This window comes from Candoia aspera, chromosome 3, assembly GCF_035149785.1.
Source record: "Candoia aspera isolate rCanAsp1 chromosome 3, rCanAsp1.hap2, whole genome shotgun sequence".
In the NCBI taxonomy this organism is placed as follows: Eukaryota; Metazoa; Chordata; class Lepidosauria; order Squamata; family Boidae; genus Candoia; species Candoia aspera.
The window spans coordinates 187,079,350-187,106,934 of record NC_086155.1 but is presented as its reverse complement, the minus strand read 5'-3'; the positions used below and the strand labels follow the sequence as shown (position 1 = coordinate 187,106,934).

Below are 27,585 nucleotides of genomic sequence, written 5' to 3'. Positions count from 1 at the left end.
AAGCTTATTGTAGTTAATTAAAAAGTAAATCAAGTAAAAGAGTACTTGTAATGGACAAGACATGAAAATACTCATTTCTGGAGTATAGCTATAATCTAAAAATGGATCTCTTTCAGTTTTAACAACAGTCCAATAAAAGAGGAATATAAAATCAATACTGTAACTGCCAGCTGAAAATAATAATGCTGATGAAAAACTATGATGCCAAGATTTCTACTATAAATGAACACTGTACAAAAGTAATGGAAAAATTACCTCGACTGTGGTTCCTTCTTGTTGCCAGCATATTATTTCTTTGGATTTTACTTTCTGTGGACTGTAATAACTACTTTCGGCTTGCATTTCAGTGAGCTATGTAACAATATGAGGAACATTTGCCATTAGTCAACATTAGGATTAAATACATATAAGAGCTCATTATTCTGGAGAAAAAAATGATGACAGATTTTAGTATTGGTGAATATGAGTGTGCAGGAAATAGGTGCACTATAACAGCTATGATACATTATCCACATGAAAATAACTTGGATTTAAATACACCTACAGTATTTAACCTATGTACTGCTACAGTTGAAAAATACTGAAATATTTTTACTTTCTCAATTACATAAATAATGAACAAAAAAGATAAACTAACCTATATGCAGGTGTAACACAGTTTATGAACATAACCAAATATAATTAAGTACACTGTAATAACACAGGAAGTAATTTAAAAGGCGGAAGCATTCAGTTGACCCTTATGAACTTTAAACCATAAGGAAATACTTCAACTTTATATACACACACACAAACACACACACAGGTCAACATGAATAGAAGAGCCAAAAAACTTAGCATTATTCACTAAAATGGGTAGAATAATGAACCTTTTGCTTGTCCCTAGCACTCTTCACTATCCATCTTTAACTGCCAAAATAATTTATTTTAATTTTCTTATAAAACAAAATTTCTAGAAGTTCTTATTACTTTGTCATTTCTAACTCGGTGTACACATGGTTGACATTTTGAAGCACAATTGTATAAGGCAAACGCTCAAGTAAAACAGGAAAAAATCAATCTTCAGCTGTATGCAATTATTGTAGAGGAAAAGCAATTAATTGATTAAAAGAACTCAAACATTGCAAGAACAATTTGTGACATTATTAGGAAAATGCTACATTTAATTTGGTATGATTTTTTAGCTGGAGCAGTATCAGCTACTCAGAATGCTAATGCAGAAACGTGACCTTATTTTTGACCAAAATACGAACCACAAATTAATTCCATACATTTTTAGCATTCAAGCAGAACAATGGACTCTAATGTTTGCCTTCTAAGTGCCACAATAACACTCTTATATATCCCAATTTATAATGTAAAAATATAATATTAACGAATTCAGGATATGATAAAATTATTTTAATGCAGGGAAATGTACAAGAATAGCTAAAATGGTCAATCTTAAGGAGTTGTAGTTACTTGGGCAGATGAACTGCTTAACCAAGCAGTTTATTACAGTCTCAAACAGAGCTAATATTTGAGCCAAAGTACAAGTTATGGGATCCCATGGTACACTCTCATGAAAACAGCATTTCAAAATGCAACAGTGTCCATCCACATAACATGTGATAAGGTTCATTGCATAAACCTATGACAAAGACCAAGAAGAAGGATCAAACAGCTGCAAAATAACAATGAATTAAGAAAGGAAGAGTGTGAGCACCTTGGGTCAGTGAGGGGAAAAGAGCTGTAATTGTTTGTAGTTTTATTTAGGTATTTGTTGTTTCCTAAAAAATTATGGCATTACATGTGATTCTCTTTGTTTTATCTTCACAATACTCCTCTGACAGAGATTAGGCTGAGGATAGCTCAAAATTATCCATTAAACTGTATAGCTAAATGAAGATTTGAGCCTGGGCTTTCTTGGCCCAAAGTTGTTACTACTACATTCAATCTATAACACCTATAGTATCAATTATTTTCTCTGTTACAAAGAACAGAGAAAGAATCAGATACTAAGATACTACTCACTTACAAAGGAGTACCTCTCACTGACTTCCGTGGAGTTTACATTTGAATAGATGTATACAGGATTGCTACTGCTATACTACTCATCTAAAAGTGAGCTTATATACATTTTCTCCCAGTATTAGAATTTGTGCCATATTGTTGATGCCTACTGCTCTTGGCTCAGTTAAATACAGCTGAAAATATACTTGTATTAAAAATAAAATACTTACTTTGAAAGTGATTGTTGCCTTTGTGCAATAAAATCCTATGGAAACAATGGGATCCTTAACGATTGGAATTTTCTGTTGATTCATTGTTCCGTCATCAACTCCAACATAATCTCTATCTTCATCATCAGTGCCTACAATAGCAGGTACAAATGACCAGGCCCATGACACCCACCCTTGTTGTTGATCATCATCTTGCTGAATATAATATTCTGGAGAAATATCTTTCCCTATTTCATCTTCTGCACCTTAAAACATAAAGAAATAGAGTTTATACAGCTAACAATTTAATTTTAGCCACAAAAGATCCAAAGCCAATTTGCATTTACCTCTGCAAAGAACAGAACAATATTTTTCTGCCTGAATATGTCAAATGTCTTTTCATAATTAACATGCAAAGAAGGTCTAATTTTCTTTGTAGTTTGTTAACCTGAACTTACTCATAAAATATCTATTTCCAAAATGCATTGTACAATTAAGGATTGTAGTTTATATATTTTAAAAAACAGCTTTTATTTTTCATACATAACACTTCTGTCATAGATTTAAGTTTAAAATCTCTCTATAAAGCCATATTTTTAACAAAAAAGTATGCCTGTTTAAGTTAAAGATAAAAATTTGAATTGGCACAAAGATTAGGATATATAGAGCCAAATCTACTGGTTTAAACCAGGAATAATGGAGATAGTAATTCTAATTTTGCAATCATAAGCTGTCAATTTGGACCCTGATTGAGAAAAGAAATGCCCCCTCCAACACTCCCACTTTTTCTCAACCTTACTTCCTAACTTAAGGGAAAGATGAAACGCTTTTATTGCTGAACAGGCGAAAATATTACCTGAAGTAGAAGCTATTTTAAAGCTTCCCTGCAGTGGAGAGGATTTTTAAGGAGGCTCCCAGCTTTGCAACTTCCAAAAAAATCCCCCACTCTTTTTCTGTACTTTCACTTGACATTAATTGGGACTATTTTAAAGTCCCATTAGCAAACAGGGGGTACTTTGGTGCCTTGTTGCCACATTCACTCCTATGTTCCCCAATGCCCTTAAATAGAGTTAAATCAGTACACTGGTTAAATTACAGTCCCTACAACTTTATAAGCATTCTGAATATGTATCAGTATATTGCATTTATCTCCTAGCTGGTGTGATGTTGGCTAGCTTGCAAAGTAGTCTCTAATTCAGGTATCTTAATAGGGTGGACTTCATGGAGTAAAACAAGACTTTGGTTGTGCTTGGAGCACACTGGCCCAACCTGGCCAGTACTACCTTACCATAAGCAAAGCATGCTGTGTATAGCTAAAGTATGTCTAAGGCTCATAACCTAGTCTATACCTTCTCTATATTGCTACAAAACAGTATAGGAAAGCCTTAATTGTCTAAAGCCATGAAGACAGCAGATATCAGTATCTATGGGCCCACATGGTGACTTCTATGAAATATTAAAAAGCAAGACTTAAATTATAAATTACAAAAGGAATAAATCTAGGCTGTTGTGGGTATGCATGGGTATGAGTGAATAGATTTTTAAAAAGTGATGAAATTATTTGAGATAAACTGAAGTGAGGAGATATTGGAAGTATATTTTAGAGATTTGTATGGAAATGACAATATCATCCCTGGAATGCCCTTCCCCCAGAAGACCACAGGGCTCCTACCCTACTTGCATCTAGAAAGCAAGTATTGTTTCAGTAGGTCTTAGGTTCTGGTTTATTATGGTTTGCCATAATTACATGATTATTTATTTTGTTTTTCTTGGCTGTGTATACTAATTGTTTTGGTTTTAACTTTATTTGTAAAAAGCCCAGAGTAATTGTAAATTGGGGTGAATCATAAATAATGTAAATAAAGTTAAATACAACAAAGACTGTAATTGAAACAGATGCTATAAATGTTAGCATTTATCTGAGAAAAAATGATGAAAAGGAATTCATAAATGTTGCCAGAATGTTCAAAAACAGTAGGGCTGCAGGTGGTGATAGTGTAATTGGAGAAATGTTATAATGTGAATTTAGATTATGAAATCATCATGACAATTTTTTAACATGTGCATGAAGACTGCCTTTTGGCTAGACAATTAGAAGAATACCATTAATGCTTCCCTGTACAAAGGAAGAGTAGAAAGAGTAAGTGCAAAATTAGCTTGGGATTAGTTTGTTAAATGAGAGCCAGTTTGGTGTAGTGGTTAAGGCATCGGGCTAGAAACCAGGAGACCCTGAGTTCTAGTCCTGCCTTAGGCACAAAGCCAGCTGGGTGACCTTGGGCTAGTCCCTCTCTCTCAGCCCTAGGAAGCAGGCAGTGGCAAACAACTTCTGAAAACCCTTACCAATAAAGTGCAGGGACTTGTCCAGGCAGTCTCCAGGAATCAGACATGATTGAACAGATTAAAAAATTTTTTTGTTAAATATACCTATGAAGATATTTGACAGAATTGAAGTTGCAACAAGCAAAATATGGAAACTGCACTTCAACTTCTTGCTGCACAGGGAGGTGTGCAAACCAGATTTTTGCTCTTCAGCAAGTCACTAAGAAATGTATGAAAGTGAGAAAGTTACTTCTCACTTAATCAAATAACATACAGTTAACACTGTATGTTATTTGATTAAGAGAAATCCTATCATAAAGTGAATGCCTTGAATTATGGAATCTTTTGTGTGAATATAAAGCTGATTGCTAAGTGTGATAATCTGATAGGACCTTGGAGTTTTTAGCCATGTTTTTTGGGATTGTGGTAAACCACCTAGATTCATTATACGAGACAGGCAGCCATTTAAGTCCAGTAAGTAAGTAAGTAAATAAATAAATAAATAGCAGTATATGGTAAAAGTAAAACATGTATGAAAATAAATGAAACACTTTGTGAATGGTTCAAAATTATACACAATAAGACAAGAGTGTGTGCCTTGGTTGTTTAATGTATTTACAGATAAATCTCTGTTGTAAGGAATGAGTGATTTTCCAAAAGATGCCAAAATGTACTTCTGACTCCATCCATCCATCCATCCATCCATCCATCCATCTATCCATCATGTTTATATACTGCCATATTCTCAATAGACTCCCAGCAGTTTACAACATAGGAAATAACAATACAGAATCATAAAACATTAAAACATCCAATGGAGAAAAATATATTAACTAAAATTATACTACATTAACTAGCAACAAAGATATTACCCTCCTAGTTAATCTCCAAATGCTCTCTAGAAAAGTTTTGTCTTCATTTGTTTCCTGAGAATAACTAAAGAGGGGGTAACTTAACCTTAGTGGCACACTGTTCTATAATGTGCACTTACACACACACACACACACACACACACACCCCACCTCAGGAAAGTGGGAAATCATAAGCAATTTATCTCAGGGTGATCATCAGACAGGCCAGTTCTAGCTGGAAAAGGCAATCATATAACTGCCGAGGATCAAGTTGTATAGGTTTACAGGTTGAAACCAGCACTTTGAATTACACCCAAAAACTCCCAGAAGGCTAATGCAGGGCCTGCAACATGCGTGTAATATGCTCAGGGCGATGAATGCCTGATAATGCACAGGCCACTGCATACTGCATCAACTGCAGTTTCTGGGTCTCTTCAAAGGCAGCCTTATATGGTGAAAGTTTGATACAAGGGAAACATAAAAGTTGAATGCAGTGGACATGGGGTACAGAAGAAGTATATGTGGAAAAGAAGAGTAAAGTCAACAGTAAATATACGCTGAATGAATGTGAACTGAATACAAAAATGAGTGACCAGTAAAGAAAAGTAAAGTGAGTTGATTTCTATAGAGAGAATGAATGTTTTTCAATGAAGGAAGGGTGAATGGATTTTATCTCTGATCAAGCCCATTTTATAAACCCACTTTTAATTTTGCTAACTACTATTATATATTATCAGAAGCAGGCAAAAAAGTCACTGCAGTCCTTCGAAGTCAGTGCTCTGTGCTCTGTTTTTCCAAATATGAGAAGTTCAAGATGAAGCAAAATTAGAAGACAAAGAGCTCAATAAGAAACAGTTGTTATTGTGTGTGTGTATGTATGATTATAATGAACTTCCTTATGAAAGGGATGGAGCACCTATGTTTAGTTTTTCATTTAAATAACAGAAGAAAAGAAACAACTGATAGCTTTGTAGGTGGTATGTTCTGAGGCTGTCATTTAAATCCAATAAAAATAATGGAAACAAGTCCACATGGACCTAACACAGAGTTTATCATTCTCTCCCTCCAGATCAGTACAATAAAGGCAAAACAGCTCTGCTTCCTGATCTAATGAAATCCACACAACAGCCAAAGTGGTTGAACTTGGCTACTCAATGAAATAGTAGCTTCACTTTCCCTGTAAAGGGGCTCAGATGTTTGCATACAAGTAAGCATTACTTTTAAGGGGTACGAATGGCATAACTTTGGCAGCTCTTCTCAATTCACAATGCAGTATGCTCTAAGATGCTGTTTAGTGATTACCTACCTACAGTTATACTTTTAAAAAATCAAGGTTTTAAATATTTAAGATCACTAAACCCAGACATTTAGAAACCTTGCTACACAGATACTTCAGTAGCATTTATCAGGCGTACTTGCCCATTGCATTATATTGTCTCTTTTCAACCCACATCCATTTTGATGTTACTTGATGTTATCTAACCTAAAAAACGGATCTTTCTCTGTTCTCAAATTACCCAACATCTAAGAATCAGTTTGTGGATACTAAGAAGAGCATACCTTCGGAAAAGAAAAAAGCAGAGTATTGGAATTGTGCAAGGTATATAGGTAGACATAGTCATCTGAATTAAATTGTAAATGTCTTTTTCTACATTTATCACAGCGGCATGAAAGTTAATTTCTGACAAGCGCATCTTCCAGAAGAATCAGCCCACCCTTCTCCAATTTGATGCTATTTAGATGTGGTTCAGCCATGCTCTGGAGGGTTTTGAGAATCAGTCTTACATATCTGGATGGTGCCAAGCAGGCGCAGGGGAATTTATAGATGGTAGAGGAAAAAAATCCACTACTCATTATCACTACCAGAATAATGAAATATTATAGAAATAAGTTTGCAGTACCCAGTTTAAACAAATTAGCAGCTAAATCAATACTGTTCAAGTCATGGAACGCACTCTTACCTAAATTTACAGAATGAACTTTGAAATGTTCATATTAAATTCTTTTCGAAAGAAAACAAAATTTATTTATTTATTTAATCAATTTGCTTAGCTGCTCATCTCAACAAGAACATGAACATATTAAATAAAAATAAAATTACAATCAAAATTGAAAAAAAATTGTACTAAAACTGTACAACACACCAATTTAAATAGATAAAATGTATCTCAATAGAAAAGAATATTTAACTTTAATCCAAGTTTAATTTTAATATTTAACTATCAAAAACTGCCTGACCACTCAACCCACTACAGCACAACCAACACAACCACTACAGCACAACCAACCCAAGGGTAACACTGACATAGATCAGAAACATCTCAGAAACAACTAACAGACTGTTAACAACCACACAGCATCACCATAGCACACAAACCAACTAAAGCCCTCCAAAACATCTTAAGTAACCCAAAAGACCCAGTAGCCCAAGAATTAAAAACAAGAGTTATCTACAACATGCAGTGTAAGGACCGTAGCAGCCACTATGTAGGACAGACAGGGAGAAGACTAGCAGAGCGCATCCACGAACACCAACTGGCAGTCAGAAGACACAACGAGAACTCCTTAATCTCACAACACATGGACAGACTCAACCATACTTTCAACTGGGAAACTGTGAGCATCCTAAACCAAGCCAAATCCCAAAACGCCAGAGAATTCCTGGAAGCCTGGCACTCAGACAAAGCAGCCATCAACAGACACATAGAGGTAAACAACATTTACATACCATTCAGAAGAGACAATAGAAAAGCTAAAAAGGAAACAAAAAGACCAGAACACCATCTTGCCAGCAATCAACACACAGATAAGCAAAGATTAACACCAGGATTAACACCAGACAAACAGTCAAGCAGTGAACAAGACCCTAATCAAGGAACTACTAACTCAGACAAACAATCAAGAAGTAAACAACAGCCTAATCAAGGAAATACTAAGAAGAGAACACCACCCCACCAGCACTTTCAGGGCAAGCCACTGTATATAAACAGAGAGCACACCTCAATCCCTTCTAGCACTTAAGATGTTGCTTTTAAAAGATAAAACTGCTTTTAATGAAACTGTTTCTGTGCAAGACAGCATGAAAATAGGTTTTCTATAAACCAAATCAAATTATTACTTATTATTTAAACCCTAATAAATAAAAATGTACAAAACATTCAGGGGGCATTCTAGCCTAAAAACAGACTCTCTGGAGTGCTCTAGAAGTCTGTTTCAAAGTCAGACTCTTTCAGAATACTGTGTTATTACCTGAGATATTACTCAAGATATCCTTCGTGTGGCAAACAAGGTCTTCACTTTCTCCATCTTTAAAGTTACCAATTTCTCCATAGTACAGTGAAATTCCAAGCTGCATTATACGGATGAACATAGGAAGCTGTTGATCAGTAATGGAAAGCTTCAGACTTTCAACTAAAGTATGAACCTGCAAGTACAGAGAAGAGCACATAAAAAAACAAATAGATTCCACTGCTCACTCCTAAGCTAAGAAGCACCTGAAGACTGACAGACACAGGTACCATGGGACAGAGAAACTGGACGTTCAGTAGGGTTGCCTCGGGCAAGTCTCTATCTTCTGGTACAAAACAACTTCGGAATCAAATATAAACTTTTATTTTCATTAAAATAGATATAATAGATAAAATTCTGAAAAGGAAAAAAACTTTATCTTCAACGGTTCTAATAGAGAATGTTAAATATGTGTTCCTGCTAATATCCTAAACTAGATCTTGAAAATGTTCAGATTTAACTGGGCCACAGCTTTTGAATATGATATTTTATATAATTCAACTTAAATTGGGCACCCCTACACAGCAACTGTCCATTACATAGTTACATCTTTCCATCGTCTGACTGGAAAGAAGTCTATCAAATATTCATAGTTTAGTAAAAGAAATATTTTTCAAGAACTATACCTATGTGGAAAATATTGTATGTTAATATGCTATAAGGACAACATATTGATTTAAGGACAACATATTGATTTAAACCACAAGAGAAAATGAAAATTCTTTTAATTAAAAACCCAGCCACAAATAAAACTCTCTTCTATGACTATAACTGTGTTCCTTGTTTTTGCTTGTTTGTTTGTTTTTTTAATCCATTCAATCGTGTCCGATACTTGGAGACTGCTGGACAAGTCCCTGCAGTTTTCTTGGCAAGGTTTTTCAGAAGGGGTTTGCCATTGCTTTCTTCCTAGGGCTGAGAGAAAGTAACTGGCCCAAGGTCCCCCAACTGGCTTAGTGCCTAAGGCAGGACTAGAGGTCACAGCCTCCCGGTGTTTAGCCTGATTCCTTAACCTCTACACCAAACTGGCTCTGCCATGCTCCTTGTAAATAGAGTTTATTTTAATATAGATAACCTATACATTTGGCAACTCCTTCTTCAGCTCCAACAAAACAGTCCAAATGGACAAACAGTTCAGAGATACATGAACTGCTCATCATCCAAGGCAAGGTATTAATAACCTTTAATTAGACTAATATAAATCAGTGTTCTGTGGTATACATTTTATGATAATTGAGAATGAATTAAAACCATTGTTACATAATAAAAGAAAGCACATAAGTAATTCATATGAACCACAGAGAAGATTGTGTCAGTGTTTCCACGTTATGTGGTCAGATACTTATGATCCTGCCATAAATATTTATCTGTGTTAAAATTTGGATTAAAATCTGAACAGCAAGCTCGTGACTGAATTTTACTCCTCAAAGACAACAATATGGCAATCCATAAGTTTCAAAGAAGGAGAAGGCAAAATTTAACATTCTGCTTAAATGCAATAGCTAAATAACATCACAGGATTACATGCCTCAAATATGTCAGAGCTTATAAATGCCATGATTCTATAACAACCATTTGTTTTAGAAATTATGAAAACAATTATTTTTAAAGAACTTTTCATTTATTTCCACTTCTAGCATTACTCAAAATGTCGAAATGCTTAATTTACAATAAATAGGTCATGGACCAGCTCAAAAAAGTTAAAGTAAGTCCATGATCTATCCAATACCTTTAACACCCTGTTCTGAAGCATTTTCTACCCACTTCAGCATTTGGATAATAAAGCACACATTCCAAACTAGGAAGACCTATTTTGAGAGAATAAAGGTCAGAATTCCATAGAAAATGTCAATTACCTAAAAAGATAATTCGTTGACTCTGATTCAATACTTCTGAATATTAATCTTCAGTTCTACAGACAAGCCTGTCTAAAGTTTGTTATAGCTAATAAATTGAAGCTACACTTGAACAGCTTTAACTGTCCTTTATGTTGAATTGGTAGCCTGCATTAGAAGACTGAAACCACATGCTACTGGATAAATTATGCACAAAACAACTGCTTATTACAGCATGTGGCATCAATAATACTAGTAAAATTAGCTGCACATAGGGATAGATAAATTACAATACACAAGCCCACATCTGGAAACAAGTTCAACACAGATAATGTTACTGAGCTGCCTCAGTTTTATGTCAGAAATAGGTTAAATTTCCAAAAATACATACTGCTACGGACTCTTGGATTGAGCTGATGATGCTGGTCCCAAGATACATATTAAGATATGTCATCTTGACATATGATTAAAATAAACTACTTCAGAAAAAAAAGAACATTTTGAACTCCAAGCTATATGGGGGTTTTTCCCCTTCGTCTACATTTTTTTTCTAATAATCTTAGCCTTGCCAATTTCAGGAAGGAAATAAAGTATCCAGAATTTCACAAAGTAACAGGACTGTACAACATGGATGAAGTTAACACTTAACATACAATTTCCTGAAACTCAAGTTCTGGTCACTGGCTGGAACCCAATTCTCACATCTTTCATTTCAGCAATAAGACTACCTCAAAAAAAAAACTTTAGTTACATGTTTGGGCTTTTCATTAATGTATGGCTTAATTATCAGGAAATCTACTTACTTTAATAATGGATGGCATCTTAGAATTAAGATTATCATACGTGAAGTGCAAACGAGTTCTAAACGAGCACTTGTATAGCAGAGGATCCTGATAAAATTCAATTTTGCCACTAGCATTCCTCTTGTCTAGGCAAACTGTACAATCAGAAAAGTTTATCACTTTCCTTAGTACCAAATCAGGTGCTGTGAAAAGAAAGGAAAATATTGTACCATTTTTATAGCAAGGTAAACAAATACTGTACGCACATTTATGTTCTATTTAATATGTGTAATCAATCATACCTGCAGGACTGCATAAACTTTTTCAGGTAACAGCTGAACACTGAGTGGGACACTGGAAATGGTGCTTCAAAAAGGAGATGCACAGGACAAAAACCGTACAATAGAAGGGACCAGGATGAAAGCTACATTTGCTTTACCTTTCATTTGAAATAAATGTATGATTACTCTTGATGTATGAAATAACTCCCCTTCTTTCACATTAAAAATAACAATTCACAGCCACTTTTGGAAAGGTTCTGGCAGCCACACAGATTATGCTTCTTTGATGTATAGATGCACAAATCCCAGAATTTAATACCAGGGAGAGTGAACTAATGAGGAATTCCCAAATACAACCTGCTGCTAGGTATTTTTTTCAGTAAGTCAATGCAGAATCTGGAAGGCTCAACTCCCCCACCCCCTCAAAATTTAGTGTTTCATGTTCTAAGGACACAATAGGGAAACACAAAAGGTCATCTCATCTGCAAAATTAGCTGGTCCAATGTTTCCTTTGTCTAGTCAGGAATTATCATCTCTCTGGTAAGCAACACAGAGCCCACTTACCTGTCATGGTTCTCTTATCAGACAACAGAATAACCATTTCCCAGTCCCCTTAACTGGAGGCAGCTGAGCTGGTTTCTTAAGTCTGACAAAAAGTTATGATTTACGGATTACCTGATATATCCATAAAGGCTCGATCCCAAAATTCATCTACTGTGTTACATTCCGCAGAAGTAATATTAACAGAAAGAACAATATCATCCTCCACATATTTGAGTATGAGGTTATTAATGACAATGTTGACGTTGTTTATAACCCGCCAAATCAAACTTTGTACATAGCCTAAGAAGGAAACATGAATATGGTCAATCTTTTATTTAGGAGCTCCACCAGCAAGCTGCTAAAAACAAAATAACTTTGTTAAATTTGCCAATCCAAAAAAGCATTTAAGTAAACAAACACCATCAACTTTTCTGGACTTTGGTGGCCAGTAATTATAAATATCAAATAGAACAGAAATCCCCCAAACTCAGTAGATGAACATCATCCAGTGAAAGTTATAGCTTAAATATCACAAATTAATGCATATATGACAAAAAATAGGCAAAAGTAAACTCTGTTTCCAGATGTCCAGTTCAGCTTCAGGACTACTGGTGGTTTACGTAAGTAAAAACATAGACCTGCATGGCAATCTCCACTTCCACAAAATAGTCCTTGCATACATCCTCCTCTCCCCACCCCCACCCCCTTCACCCTCTAATGCTCCAGAAAGAATGTCAAGAGACTGGGCTATTGCCTTATTAGTGATTTATAGCCATTATTGTGTTATCCAACTATAATTGTTTCAATATAACAATAATGAGGATAGGCTTTATATTACTACAATAATGGCTGGGTGATTTGTAGGAGATACTACAAAACAGTAGTGAGGAAATGGACATAAACTGCCTTCTAGATCTAACATCCTAAAAGCCTGATTAAAAAAATGAGTCTTTGCAATAGGGTGCTGCCTTAGGCTTGCTATGTAAGTCCCCAATACAGGTAGTCCTCGTTTAGCAACTGCCTCTTTTAGCAACCCTTCAGAATTACAACAGTCATGAAAAAGTAACTTTATGACCAATCCTCGCATTTACGACCTTCACAGGTCTGTAAAGCAAAGGAAAGCTGAAGTAAGATCATAAGCACAGTCACTGTTTCACTTAGTGACAACTTCACTTAACAGCCAAGTTGCCAGTCCCAACTGCACTTGCTAAACAAGGACCACCTGTACTATTTGTAAGTAAATTTCCAACAAAAATGGATAAACCATTGATTTCCCAAGTTTATTTCTACTTAATTTTAATAACAAACCAAAATTTCCCAGGCAGTGACAAATGATCCCATAAAAACTTTCTATTCAGATTTGGGGGGTAGGGTGGTAAGTCTCAAAAGGTCCAACTCCAAAACATTGTATCTCCTACCTTTTTTCCACAACAATTATTAAGTGCCCAAATTTAAATATGAAATCACCTGGTGGCAAATCAGGATCAGGAGTAGTCTGTTGAATTTTTCTTGGTTTCATTGCTGTTTTTGAACCTTCTGTAGTACTACGATTTGTTGAACTGGAACCACAACTTTCATGGTCGTCCTAAAATATGTTTAAAATTATTTGTTATAGATCAGCAAAGAAAGAAGTGCAAACAATTTGGTAGTTAAATCATTTTTAAACCTTCTTTTCCATAATAATTGGAATTGGTGACTTATTTGATTTATATCCTAGCTTACAACTCAAATGGGTACTTACGGCAGCTAAGAGATTAAAAACAAAATGCAGAATAAGCTTGAAAATAAATAAATACTAAAATATATTAACATTTAAAACTTGGTGAAGGAAAAAAAAATAGCTAGTCTACTGTTCTAAATGAAAAGAAAGTAGGGTCTAAATGCAACTCCCAAGACAACATTCTATAGCATAGGAATGATGAAGCAGGAGGCCCTCACACTGTGCCAGAAAACAAGCCTATGACAGCTGGAACATCTTCAGAAGGGCCTCTTTTTGCAGATCACAATTGGCAGTCAGGTTCATAAAAGGAAGCAACTCTTTAAATAGGTTGGACCCTAAACCACTTAGGCTTAGTGAGGTTAACCCAACACTAAGTTGTGCTCAATAAGCAATGGGCAACTAGTGCAGATTTTTCAGTACAGGCAGTTAACAGCCCAGCTGCCATATTTGGTGACAACTGCAACTTCCAAATATTTTCCAAGGGGAGCCCCTCACACAGGCATTGAAATAGTCAAGACTAGATGGAACGAAAGTATGGATAAATGTTGCCAAATTTGACTGGCTTAGGAATTATTGCAGCGGTAACTATAAATGAGCTTCTTGCTCTAGCTACCTCTGTGAATACCTCTGTGAATTCACTGATTCACTCTCAGACCACAACCTAACATTCAGAAGTAGTGTAAACCCCTGTAAAGGAATGTAGGAATAAGCTTGAGGAAGGAATGAATAAGCTGTTAAGGGAAGAAAAACAGCAATTCACTCCTGAGAAAGTGTGAAAAAGAAACCCAAAATAAATTTCCCATTCTGTTTGATATAGGTGGGAGTAGAAAGAACTGGCAGTCTTTCAAGATTCTGTTACTATGTCCTATAACAATAAAACAGAATTGCCGCAGTCCTTGTGATGTCTCTTTCCCAACCTGGCCTACCTCTAAGGGCTGACAAACCAACTCAAAGTAGCTGAACCTCAATCCCTGTCCAGTTTCCTATTGACAGCAGCACCTCTGTTTCTGGTCCTCCTGATCTAGCCCATTATCAAACATAAGCAATACTCAATAGTAGTGACTACTCCCTTACAGTTTGATGCAAGGAGCAAATAAACTTGTTGTCATCCATATGCAGATAGCATCCCAATCTAAAGCCCCACATGACTTCCTCAGCAATTTCCTATAGATGCTGAACAACACAGGTGCTATAAAAGTTGGTTCCCAGACTGATAAAGTTTCAAGAGACAGTTACGTAAACAACCAGCTACAGACTTCCCCAATTTCACTGAAGAAGCCTGACTATTTACCAGTTCATGGAAAAGTTGTATAAAGAGAATTAGACAGTTTCCACTCAAATATACACAGAGCTATATTGGTACCAAGCCTCGTGTGACGCAGAGTGGTAGGCGGCAGTATTGCAGCCCAAACTCTCCCCACGACCCGAGTTCGATCCCAGCGGAAGCTGGATTCTCGGGTAGCCGGCTCAGTTCGACTCAGCCTTCCATCCTTCTGAGGTCAGTAGAATGAGCACCCAGCTTGCTGGGGAAGGTGACGACTGGGGAAGGCAATGGCAAACCACCCCGCTATAGTCTGCCAAGAAAACGCTGCAAAAGCGGCATCCCCCCCAAAGGGTCAGCCATGACTCGGTGCTTGCACAGGGGACCTTTCACCTTTCACGTATTGGTACCAAACTGAAAATAGTTCACTTGTTGAAATTCTTGTATTCCTACTCCTTGGACCTCAATAAACCTTGCTAAAGAAAACTCTATGAGAATCGTGTTTGGAAAAGAAATAGACTAGAGACCCAGAAAGAATTATCTGGCAAAGCCCAAAATTTACCATGGCTGATGTATTTACTGATTGCTGAAAAGAATAAAAAGCAACCTCAAGAAAGGAGGGTTTTTAAGATAAATGACAGCATTTGAAATGCTTATACAGAACCAAGACCACCTATTAGGACATACAGTATATGTAAATTGCTATTAAAAGAACAGCAAGACAGAAGAAGTAGAAGATTTTATGATAAAGTGGATGCAAATTTTTAAAGAAACAATTACTATACATTACAACACTGGGAGGATTTACCAAAAAAGTCAATAAAATTTACCCTATGCTATAATTCAAGAGAAAATTGATACAAGTGTTTACAGATGGTACATACCTCTGTCCAAATTGCAAAAATAGATAAATCATATAATAATAAATGTTAGAAATATTACACCATGTGGTAGTCATGAAAAAAATTCAAAAGTACTGGAAAGAAATACACAGCATTATTCAAAGAAATTTAAAAATAATGCTTGAATTGAAACCTCCATTCTTTCTACTAGGAATCTTTCCAGAACAAATACATTTTTTAAAAAATCACAATTTATCAAGATATGTACTGATGGCCGCAAGGACAAGTTTGACCCACCATGGGAAAAGAGATACTTTGCCAACTATATTAGACGGGGACCCCAAGTTTTAGGAATGCACAGCAATGGTAAAATTAACGGTGTACATTCAGAACAGAATTTTGACTAAATTTAAGCAAGAATGACTTCCCTATATATTACATGTCACAAAACAAGGCAAACTCAGATACTTGGAGTACAGTTTTTAAGGAGGAAATATTTGATGTAAAGATAGTATCCAGAAGCAATTTTAGTGTCTGTGTCTGTGTCTGTGTGTACTGACGTAATCACCAGAAAGGTATAATGGGAGGGAACTTACATGTTAATATCGTTTTTACTGATATTTTTTCATCTTTCTTTCTCTCTTTTACAAGATCATGTACATTTATTTTAGGAATAATGATAAATAGTGATGACATCACTATAAGTATAAATGTTTAGAGTTTTGTAGTGATTTTCAATTATTTCATAAGATGTTATAAGTTTAGTTTTATATATTCAATTAAGTATTTAATCAATGAAATAGTGCATTTTAATTTTATTACAATTGTAAATTCTCCATTTATTGATATTTTATTTTCCATCCACTATGCCCTTTTTCACTTTTTTCTTTTATGTAGTCATTTGTTTGTCCTTTAAATGTTTTAAAATAAATTTTAAAATGTTTTAAAAAGTAGAAATTAAAAAAATTCATCCACGAAAACTCACTAGGCATTGATACGACAATAAGACAGTCTCTTTACTCTCAAAGCTGTATAAAAGCAAAGCAAATAGGACCTAAGAATCTAAAAATATTGAAATAAAAGAAATCTAATTCTGAAGAAACCAGATGGTTTCATGAACACCATAGGGTGTTCATGTATTACAGTACATTAATTGAATCCTGACACTACTTGTGGGAAAGAATTCATTTTCTAAGACAGTGATCATGAAGTTATTTCATTTACTCTCCTCAAAATAGCTCATAGCACACACTGGTCTCTTTTAAAATTTGGCTTCAATTATGCCATTAGAATATCATATGCGGTGGTGTGGGTCTCTATTAGTGACCACAGCCTTAAAAAGAATGCAGTTTTTGATTTATCAGGGATAGTGGTTACAATAACGTCTGTGGGACAAATAAAACTACAGTTGAGTAGACTCGTAAAAAGCCAATTTCATAATGTTTACATGCAGGAAACACAAAAAACGTTACTGTACTGCTGAAACATTTTCCAAATCAGCAGTAAACAGAATCCAATATAAAGACAAACAGAACACTGAACTCACCTTAAAGCCCTTTTGTTACAGTGAAAGAAGGGTACTAAAAAAGCTAAATTCTCCTCCACCTGCTCTAGTGGAGTTAGGACTAAAGGCCTTGTAACAATCCCTTGGAAAAGCACCCTTCCCTTCTAGTTACAAGACTGATAAAAAAATTATAGGTTTTGTGTAAGGCTCTATCACCAATTCTCACATTTTACAATCATTTAATTCTTAGTCTTTATTATAAACAGTTATTATATTAATTGCGGTTTTTAACTACATCTACAGCTCACAGAAATATAGTTTCTACTTTTCCTTCCCTCTATAAAGCCTCTTCCTTTATTCTCAATTCACTGCTTTGCCCCTTAAGTAAATTCTAACTAACTGATTTTTTGACAGCTTTCACTGTATTACTTCATCTGTATCTCAAACACCTTCAGCAAAGGATCGTTACCTTATCGTGGTGCTGGAGCTTGAGCATCCCAGTGATGCCATGAGCTAAACCATGAAGGGCCACCCAAGACGGGAAGGTCATGACAGAGAGGCCAGACTAAATGTGATCCCTGGGGAAGGTAATGGCAACCCACCCCAGTATTCTTGCCGTGAAAACTAAATGGATCTGTACAACCAGAGATATGTCGGTATACCATCGGAAGATGAGACTCCCAGGTCAGAATATGACCAAAATGCTACTGGGGAGGAACAGAGGATGAGTTCGACTAGCCCCAGACATAATGACGCAGCTAGCTCAAAGCTGAAAGCATGGCTAGCGGCCAACGGTGCTGGTGGTGAACGGTGAATCCGACGTTCTAAGGATCAAAACACCATTGGAACCTGGAATGTAAGATCTATGAGCCAGGGCAAATTGGATGTGGTTATTGGTGAGATGTCAAGATTAAAGATAGACATTTTGGGCATCAGTGAACTGAAATGGACTGGAATAGGCCACTTCACATCAAATGACCACCAAATCTACTACTGTGGACAAGAGGACCACAGAAGAAATGGAGTAGCCTTCATAATTAATAGTAAAGTGGCTAAAGCAGTGCTTGGATACAATCCAAAAAACGATAGAATGATCTCAATTCGAATTCAGGGCAAGTCATCTAACATCACAGTGATCCAAATATACGCCCCAACCACAGATGCTGAAGCAGCTGAAGTAGAGCAGTTCTATGAGGATCTGCAGCACCTACTGGACAACACGCCTAAAAGAGATGTTACTTTCATCACAGGAGACTGGAATGCTAAGGTGGGCAGTCAAATGACACCTGGAATTACAGGTAAGCATGGCCTGGGAGAACAAATCGAAGCAGGACATAAGCTGATAGAATTTTACCAAGACAACTCACTCTGCATAACAAACACTCTCTTCCAACAACCTAAGAGACGGCTTTATACATGGACTTCACCAGATGGACAACACCGAAATCAGATTGACTACATCCTTTGCAGCCAAAGGTGGCGGACATCTATACAGTCGGTAAAAACAAGACCTGGAGCTGACTATAGTTCAGATCACAAACTTCTTCTTGCACAATTTAGGATCAGACTAAAGAGATTAGGGAAGACCCACAGATCAGCTAGATATGAGCTCACTAATATTCCTAAGGAATATGCAGTGGAGGTGAAGAATAGATTTAAGGGACTGGACTTAGTAGATAGGGTCCCGGAAGAACTATGGACAGAAGTTCGCAACCTTCTCCAGGAGGCGGCAACAAAATACATCCCAAAGAAAGAGAAAACCAAGAAGGCAAAATGGCTGTCTGCTGAGACACTAGAAGTAGCCCAAGAAAGAAGGAAAGCAAAAGGCAACAGTGATAGGGGCAGATATGCCCAATTAAATGCAAAAGTCCAGAGGTTAGCCAGAAGAGATAAGGAATTATTTTTAAACGAGCAATGTGCAGAAGTGGAAGAAGACAATAGAATAGGAAGGACAAGAGACCTCTTCCAGAAAATTAGAAACATTGGAGGTAAATTCCAGGCAAAAATGGGCATGATTAAAAACAAAGATGGCAAGGACCTAAACACCTGAATGTTCATCAACTTCTTCACAACTTAATTTAATGACACTTCTATATATTAGTCAGAATGACCACAGAACATGAAAAAAGTAGACTTGTTCCTCAGGCTTTCAGTGTATGCTTATGATAGAATTGAATTAAATCTACACTTATTTCACAACCCAAACCCATAACATTTTATTCTGCATATAATAAAATATTAGCAACAGTCAATTGCACCAAGCTATGGCAACAGCAAAGGCAATACCAACTGTTAATACCAGGTAACTAGAGTAGTATTTTTCAACAGATAAATATAACAACTGGAGAAGCATCCAGTTGAAATTTAAAGTAGATCTGTTACAAAATTAATAAACACTACCTCTCTCTAACAAGCTATTAACTATGATTAAAAGGTTAGAATTGTACTCTGGTACTTCACTGCCATAGTGTAAGTATAATGCATCATTTCTTATAGCACAGAAGTAAAACTGTAACTGTAAACTGGACTTTTAAACAGCATTTAAACAAAGTAAGCTTTAGCCAAAGGAACATAAGAAATTATTATTAAATTAAATAACAGGTTTTTTTCTCCTTATACAGGGAAAGTTGCCTAGTGTGCACCTTCCAATTCCTGTAACAGAAAGTGTTAACGATTTAACTTTTCTTTATTCAGTCTTTAAATGGAGAAAAGCCTCTTACTCTATTCAGTAAATTATAAATGTATAACCTTATAAATTAATGTTATAATGTACTAATCTAAGGCGTTTTGAAAACACAGTGAGACACTGAGGACAAGGATTTCATCTGTTCTAAACTAATGTAAATCTAGAATAATTTCAGTACAAATCACTGATGTTATACAGATATGTAAAAATAATCGGAATTAATCTTAGTATGAAATTTCTGAAAGCCTGCCAAAGAAGTATTTTAATCCATTCTTAATCTGCTTCGAACAGAGATATTGACTTCTTTCCTTATCACAATGTGAGGAATTACTCAGAAGCACAGGGCAACTATAGTAATTTTCAAAATTACATTATTATTATGACTCTTAACAAATACACACACACACACACACAGAGAGCTAGATTCAGTAAATAATGTTTAATAAATCCTCGAGTTACGACTGCAATTGGGACCAGGATTGCCGTCACTAAGCAATGCAGTCTTAAAGCGTGACATCACATGACTATATCATTTAGTGATAGCAATCCAGACAGTCTGGGTTTTCTCATAACAAGACAAGTGGAGGGAATCCCAGATAAGGAGGGAATCCTGGGATGTCACAAGGGGATGGGGAGGTCCAGCACAGGCCATGCTCAAGTTGGAGGAGGGGTGATGCAGTGTGGCATGACCTCAGGAAGGCCAGGGAGGGAGGGCACAGGGTGCGTGTGAGCACAGGAAGGCTGGGGAAGGAAGACATGGGGTTCATGCATGTGTGTGAGCAGAGCAAGGAGGGGAAATAGGGTGCAGGATGAGTGCATGTGTGCAAGAGCAGGAAGGCCAGGGAAGGAGGGCATGTGGTATGTGCAAGTGAAGCGGGAAATGAGGGCATGGTGCATGCAAGCGAAGGAAGGCAGGGGCAGGCAGGAGAGACTTGCAACCTTCCCTGCTGGTTTCCCCACTGACTGCTTGTGGGAAGCCAGCAGGGAAGGTCTCAAATGGTGATCATGTGACCATGGGACACTGCAACCAGTTGTAAGTGCAAGCTGGTTGCCAAGCCCCAAATTCTGTTCACATGACTGCAGGGGCACTGCAACAGCCGGAACTTTAAGGACCAGTCCTAAGTCCCTTTGTTCAGTGCTGCTGACTTCAAACAGTGACTCAACGAATGGTTGTAACTCAAGGGCTACCCGTAAGTGACTGAGAGCCAGTTCAGTGCCATGACTAAGGGGTTAGAATGGTTAGAAACCAGGTGACCAAGAGTTCTAGTCCTGCCTTAGACACAAAGCCAGCTAGGTGACTTTGGGCCAGTCGTTCTCTCTTAGCCCTACGAAGAAGGCAGTGACAAACTTCTGAAAAATGTTGCCATGGACTTGTCCATGTAGTTGCCATGAGTCAAAATTGAGTCAAAGTCCCAAACAAAAAACTAAGTGACCAGCCCTTTAGAACGGCAGTTACATGGGAAGGTGATTCTGCAGATAATGTTGTCTAATGCAGGGTTCCTCAACCTTAGCAACTCTAAGCTGTGCGAACTTCAACTCCCAGAACTCCCCAGCCATCTTCATCCTGGTCTAATGTGATTATTTGGGCTTTTCCATTTCTTACCATATACCATGTATTCGTTAAAGACGGGTATGCTAAAAAAAACGCCCATTGTTCTTTGATTAACTTCATTGAGTACAATGATTTAGCTACTTTATACTATAATACAAGGGGAGAAATGCATCAATATATACTATCTGTATCTAAGGATACAAATCATGCAGCAAATTTGATGAACTGGAAGTAAAAATATGGAGCTTTAGAATTCTTAAGAGTAGAATAGGGGATATCATGGACCTTTAGGTCAACCTTCCTTGACATGGACCCCTCCCCCATGCCCCCAGATGTCCACTGCTAGGAATACTGAGAGTTAAAATCATGTTAGGTATTCACATCAAGCGCCTTTTTGTTAAACTAGGGTCCTTCAGAAGACCATTAACAATAACTATGCAGGAGATTAAGAGGGTGTGTCCAGGATGGTGAGAGACAAATGATACAGCCATTCTCACTCCAGAACTGAGACTAAAAAGAAGCACTGCCATTGTCCATAGACTGATCAAGTAACGGAAGGTGAAAGGTCCCCTGTGCAAGCACTGAGTCATGTCTGACCCTTTGGGGGGACACCGCTTTTGCGACGTTTTCTTGGCAGACTGTAGCAGGGTGGTTTGCCATTGCCTTCCCCAGTTGTCACCTTCCCCAGCAAGCTGGGTGCTCATTTTACCGACCTCAGAAAGATGGAAGGCTGAGTCGAACTGAGCCAGCTACCCGAGAATCCAGCTTCCGCTGGGACCAAACTCGGGTCGTGGGGAGAGTTTTGGTTGCAATACTGCCGCCTACCGCTCTGCGCCACACGAGGCTCAGGTCATAGCCAAGTCATAGCAGGTATAAACCAGAGTATGTATCCTTCCAACTCTTCATTCCAGTCTTCCTTTTAAGTCTCATCCTCCCCTAAATCTTCCCACAGCCAAAATATATTAGTATATCCACATATATTACAAATAAAAAGGAGAAAAGAAGGAGGTAAGCTTGGACCAAGGGATCTTTGAAAAGAAAAGTCTATGGAGTTGCAGATTTTTCCTGGACGACAATTTAGACAATTACACTTGATACGAACAGCAAAACTTGGTACTATTCTGCTCATCCCTCACCAAATCAATGATGAACTCATATTCCAGGGAGAAAGGAAAATTATTTGAGGAAAATCCTGAAGCAACTTGTGCTATTGAACATTATTTCTTCCTCCTGGAATATTGCTTTATTACCTTACTGGCCAAGATTCTTATTGTCCAATGCTGCCTTATTGGCCAAAATTCTCAAATTAAAGATGGAACCCAAGGGGAAAAGAATGGTTACCCTACAATGAACCTAAATCTTATAACTGAAGCCATCAAAAATATTTTAAGGTATTTACATTGATCCTTCTAACTGATAAGCTATTTATTTTGAATTCCTGAAAAAGTTGACACTACATTCAAATCTATAATGACTAATATTCAAAAGTTAGTTCTACTGTATTAAGTGTGATTTATAACCCAGAAAACATATTTTTGGTTGTAACTTTAAATCTGATTAAAAACAGTAAGGTTTCAAATCTAAATCATGTTACAATGTAGTTTGCTTTTTTCCATCAAAATATTTCTTCATAAAAAGTAAAGCCTAGATAGATTTTAACTCAAATCCTGGTGGCCTCAAAGACTATCCATGTGGTTTTCTTGGCAACAACACAGAAGTTGTTCGCCAATCACTTCTGGGATGTTTTTTCAACTTCCCAGTCTACTGCCCTGATACTCCTTTGAGGTCCCCTATCCAAATACTAATTAGAACCAATCCAGTTTAACTTCCAAGCCTAGCCAAGGTCAGCCAGGTGCTGCCACCTGCTGTTACATGTTTATTTTATTTCAATTATTTAACTAAGATTAGGCTGCTTTCCAGCTAGCCAGAAAGCGATCCTGTTACTACTAACACTGAACATACTTATACTAGAATCATTATTTAGCAAAGTTCATCACCATAAATTTATTGCAGTACACTGCACTTTAATATCTCAGACTGTTACACAAAGTAACACACACTAATTAGGCTCCAATACATCTGTAACTACATCCCCATGACCCACCAAGACAGCTGCACTCTTGTGGGACAACGACATTTAGGAATTCCTGACAAATGCATGAGATCCGGAGCTAAAGCATTATCGGTTGAGAGGATCTAACTACAGAATGCACTCCCTCAGGAATGCAAGTGCTTGGTATTCAAGCAATGTTAAGGCATATGGCAAAATCTACCTCTTTGATAAAAGTTTCTCCAAGAAAAGAAATAAATTTAAATTTGCAAATATCCTTTACATTCTTTTCCAAAAATGGCTGCTTAAAAGCAATAAAAGGAAATATGGGCAAGATCGAATGGAGCCTATCATGCAAATAAATATGTAGAAAAGAAATCACTTAAATACTACTGAAAATGACAGAACGACATGACAGTTTTCTCTACAAAGAACTGCACAAAGTTACGGCTGAGCAAGTTGGAAGAAAATTAAGCCATCAAATCAAGGAAAGTTTACTTGGCATTCCTTTTTAAATAGCCTTGCTATTTCTCAATTGCACAGTAGGCCATACACTTATCTATCCAGATAAGCGAAGCATTTGATTTTCCAATCAAAGTTCATTAAAAAGAATTCATTATTTGGGAATTCCTAGTATTCTAATGTACACATTATATCAGCATGATCTATGGCCCAGCAATGTGGTAAAATGATGTTGTGATTAAGAATTGCCTAATAATTACCCCCAAAATACTAGAACTATCAAACTAAGGACAGATGAATTTAATGGAATACCATCAGGGGCTCCTTATCAAAAGGTAAATAAATAAAATATATTTCACTGAACAGAAAAGTCGCTAACGGAATGCAAGCTGCAATAGTATTTGGTTCCATTGCCTCTCTTCTGAAGCATGAGTTCTCTTCCCACCAACCTTAACCAGAGTTAATTGTTAAGTCAGCAGCAATGCTATGCAGTCTTAAGCTTAATTCAGCAATATAAATTGTTAAGACAGACCAGGTTCCTTCTTGTGAATCTGCTTTAAACCATGGTTTTAGATTCAATATTCAATGAAAGCCCTAGTTACTCTAAATGTGGCTGTTTTAAAATAATGGCAAATCACCAGTGAGCTTAGCAGCATAAATACAGTTATCAAAATATTAAAAAATAATTCAAATAATTTTAGATAGTAAGATTCATTGACGTTAACTAACATTTTTGGAGTTTAGAGGCCATAAATTACTTGGCGGCCTAAATTTATTGAATGAAAACCTAAATTTCAGTTAGAATCTAGTGAAAATAAAATTGCTTTTTTCCCCAAGTACATGGACCCCTTGAAATCTATCTATAGACTCCAGGTTAAGAAGCCCTGCTATAAATGGCGCTCCTGACAGTAAGGAATGGAGTAACTTCATTACGCCACTTGTTGGATCATGGATGACCAGTCTCCAGAATTCTAATTGGCCTAAAGAAAGGGGAGCAAGGAAACGACACACAATTCACCACAAGGGAACTGATTATAAGCCTGTAGTACTAAATTTGTATTTTTAGTTCACTATATTTTAATAGGATAAATAGATAAAAACAAAATAGTTGACTTCGAACTTCCTCCCATGATTGCCATACTTAAAATAAAGATGTTTATATGCATGAGTACATTGCTATTAGTACAGGTACTATAGCAGTACAATCTTTGTTGGTAGGTTAAACATGTAATTTAAATCAGATCATGCCAAATATATTAAGGCATAAGACTTGTTAAAAAATTAACATAACCAAAATATATTGTTCTAAGAGTCCTGAAGGCTTTCTTTTATCTGTTTTCTCGCTGCTCTTAAGATATATAATTTCCTCACTTTTAAAAGTGAAGTCATATTCCTGCAAAATTTAATTTTCACATGTGTTTCAAATTTTGTTTGTAGAGACCTAAACATATAATTATACTTTGAATTGTTTTTTTTCTTTTTCCTCCTTTAATTTTGTTTGGTTTCTGCTGCTGATTTTGTTTGCTTTTCTTTTCTTGGATCATATTTTATGCCACTTTTAGTTGTCTACTGTAAATCTAGAATTCTTTTAGAGACAATTTTCTTTCGTCTACTATTAAATATTCTACACACTCTTCATACACTTCTGATTAATCTTTCTCTTTAATCTGGAAACATTCTCCTGCTCTAATGTTTTGTTGATTGTTATCTTTGAAGTGTAATAGTTTACTGGCTTACACGTCTTGAAACAGAAGACCTAGATACTGTTTTTACTATTTATTTTTCCTGCTTTTTAAATGTTCTTAGAAACATTTAATGTTTTAGATAACTCTGTATTTCTTTCAAAGAATTTTGGTTATTGGACAGAGTTGAATAAAATAAATAGCACTAAATCATTCTCACAATAATGGAAATATGTCCATAGAATAATAATAGAAAATTCATTGGCCACTTCATACTTATATTAATAGTAGGCACCAAACGGATTAATTTGCTCTCACTTTCTTAGGATACATGATACATTTGCCATCTTATAATCATTCCAACTGCTACCAATATATACATTTCTCTAAAATGATGAAACCTGAAAGGAATCTAAAGAAGACATAAGGTAATTAAGGTTTGTCCTTATAAATTTGGGGGCAGGGATTACCTCAGATGTTTTGCAATTTCATACATTTCCAAATACTCCACAGATAACTAGATGTTGATGATACTGCTTTATGTCAGATAATCATTCAAATTTGGTATTATGTCAGTAATAATATGCATTCTTGGCACATATGAATTTCCAGAAGCAAAAAAGGCTGAATTCCAGGTTTAATTCAAAGTAACATATATTGGAATATGCTAAGAAGTTTGGATGGGGAGAATGAAATCTTCAGTTCCTGTTGACTGACTACTTAAAATACTCAAAACACCCAGGTACGAATTTATTTATTTAATTTTCTATACCACCTTTATTATTTTTATAAATAACTCAAGGTGGTGAACATACCTAATACTCCTTCCTCCTCCTATTTTCCCCACAACAACAACCCTGTGAGGTGGGTTGGGCTAAGAGAGAGGGACTGGCCCAAAGTCACCCAGCTGGTTTTCATGCCTAAGGCGGGACTAGAACTCACAGTCCCCTGGTTTCTAGCCTGGTGCTTTCTTCCAATATGACACTTAAGGCAGCATATATGGTCAAGGGAGTGGAGGACATGCTCTACCCTTAATGTAAATCTTCAGTAAATCATATAATCATATTATTTTCCATCTATATACTTCTATTTTTTCCCCAAACAGGTCTATATTATTTATTCATTCATTCATTCATTCAATTTATATGGCTGCCCAAACAAGTCTCTGGGCAGCTAACAACAATTTTTTTAAAAAAGCAAATAAATTAATAAATAAATAGACTATTAGCAGCTGAGATTTAAAAAAACACCTATCAATACAAATATAATACAAATATTTCAATCAAACTAATTCACAGACTCCAACAGACATTCTGATCCCCGAGCCCAGGAACACATCCATGTCTCCAGGGCCTTGCGAAAGGCCAACAGGGCCAGGGACAGAAAAGGCTTTCTTCCTGGGTCCCACTAGGTGACATTCTTTATACTCATACACTTATCTATTTTTTTTGCTAAAAAGTACACAATTAGGAAATTGTTGTAAGCTATTCACCTAAAGATGTGTCAAATTATATACCACAATTTTTATTTATTTCAATTGCCCAATATTCTTTTGTAAAACACCACATTTCAAAATGGAAACGCATATGAGCTTTTTATTTGTGATAGCAGTATATATTCTTATTCTCTCTGTGTGCAATTCCTTTTAAGGTACTTACACCTGATATATGTCCTCTTACTAATAGCGATTAGTGCATATAGGAAGGTGGGCCTTTTTTTCTGCAGTACC

The 27,585-nt window shown here is 36.3% G+C and overlaps 1 protein-coding gene across 3 annotated transcripts in view; it reads right to left on the bottom strand.

The window, feature by feature from the left end:
• The window catches only part of VPS13B (vacuolar protein sorting 13 homolog B), a 385,119-nt gene that overhangs the window by 346,544 nt on the left and 10,990 nt on the right, over positions 1 to 27,585 (bottom strand). For all 3 annotated transcript variants that reach the window (XM_063299549.1, XM_063299547.1, XM_063299548.1), the window contains exons 4-9: positions 13,565 to 13,682; positions 12,230 to 12,397; positions 11,295 to 11,476; positions 8,633 to 8,795; positions 2,223 to 2,467; positions 256 to 351 (exon numbers count right to left, since the gene is read on the bottom strand). In XM_063299549.1, the coding sequence (XP_063155619.1) occupies positions 256 to 351; positions 2,223 to 2,467; positions 8,633 to 8,795; positions 11,295 to 11,476; positions 12,230 to 12,397; positions 13,565 to 13,682 (972 nt within the window). The remainder of the gene's footprint in view (positions 1 to 255; positions 352 to 2,222; positions 2,468 to 8,632; positions 8,796 to 11,294; positions 11,477 to 12,229; positions 12,398 to 13,564; positions 13,683 to 27,585) is intronic.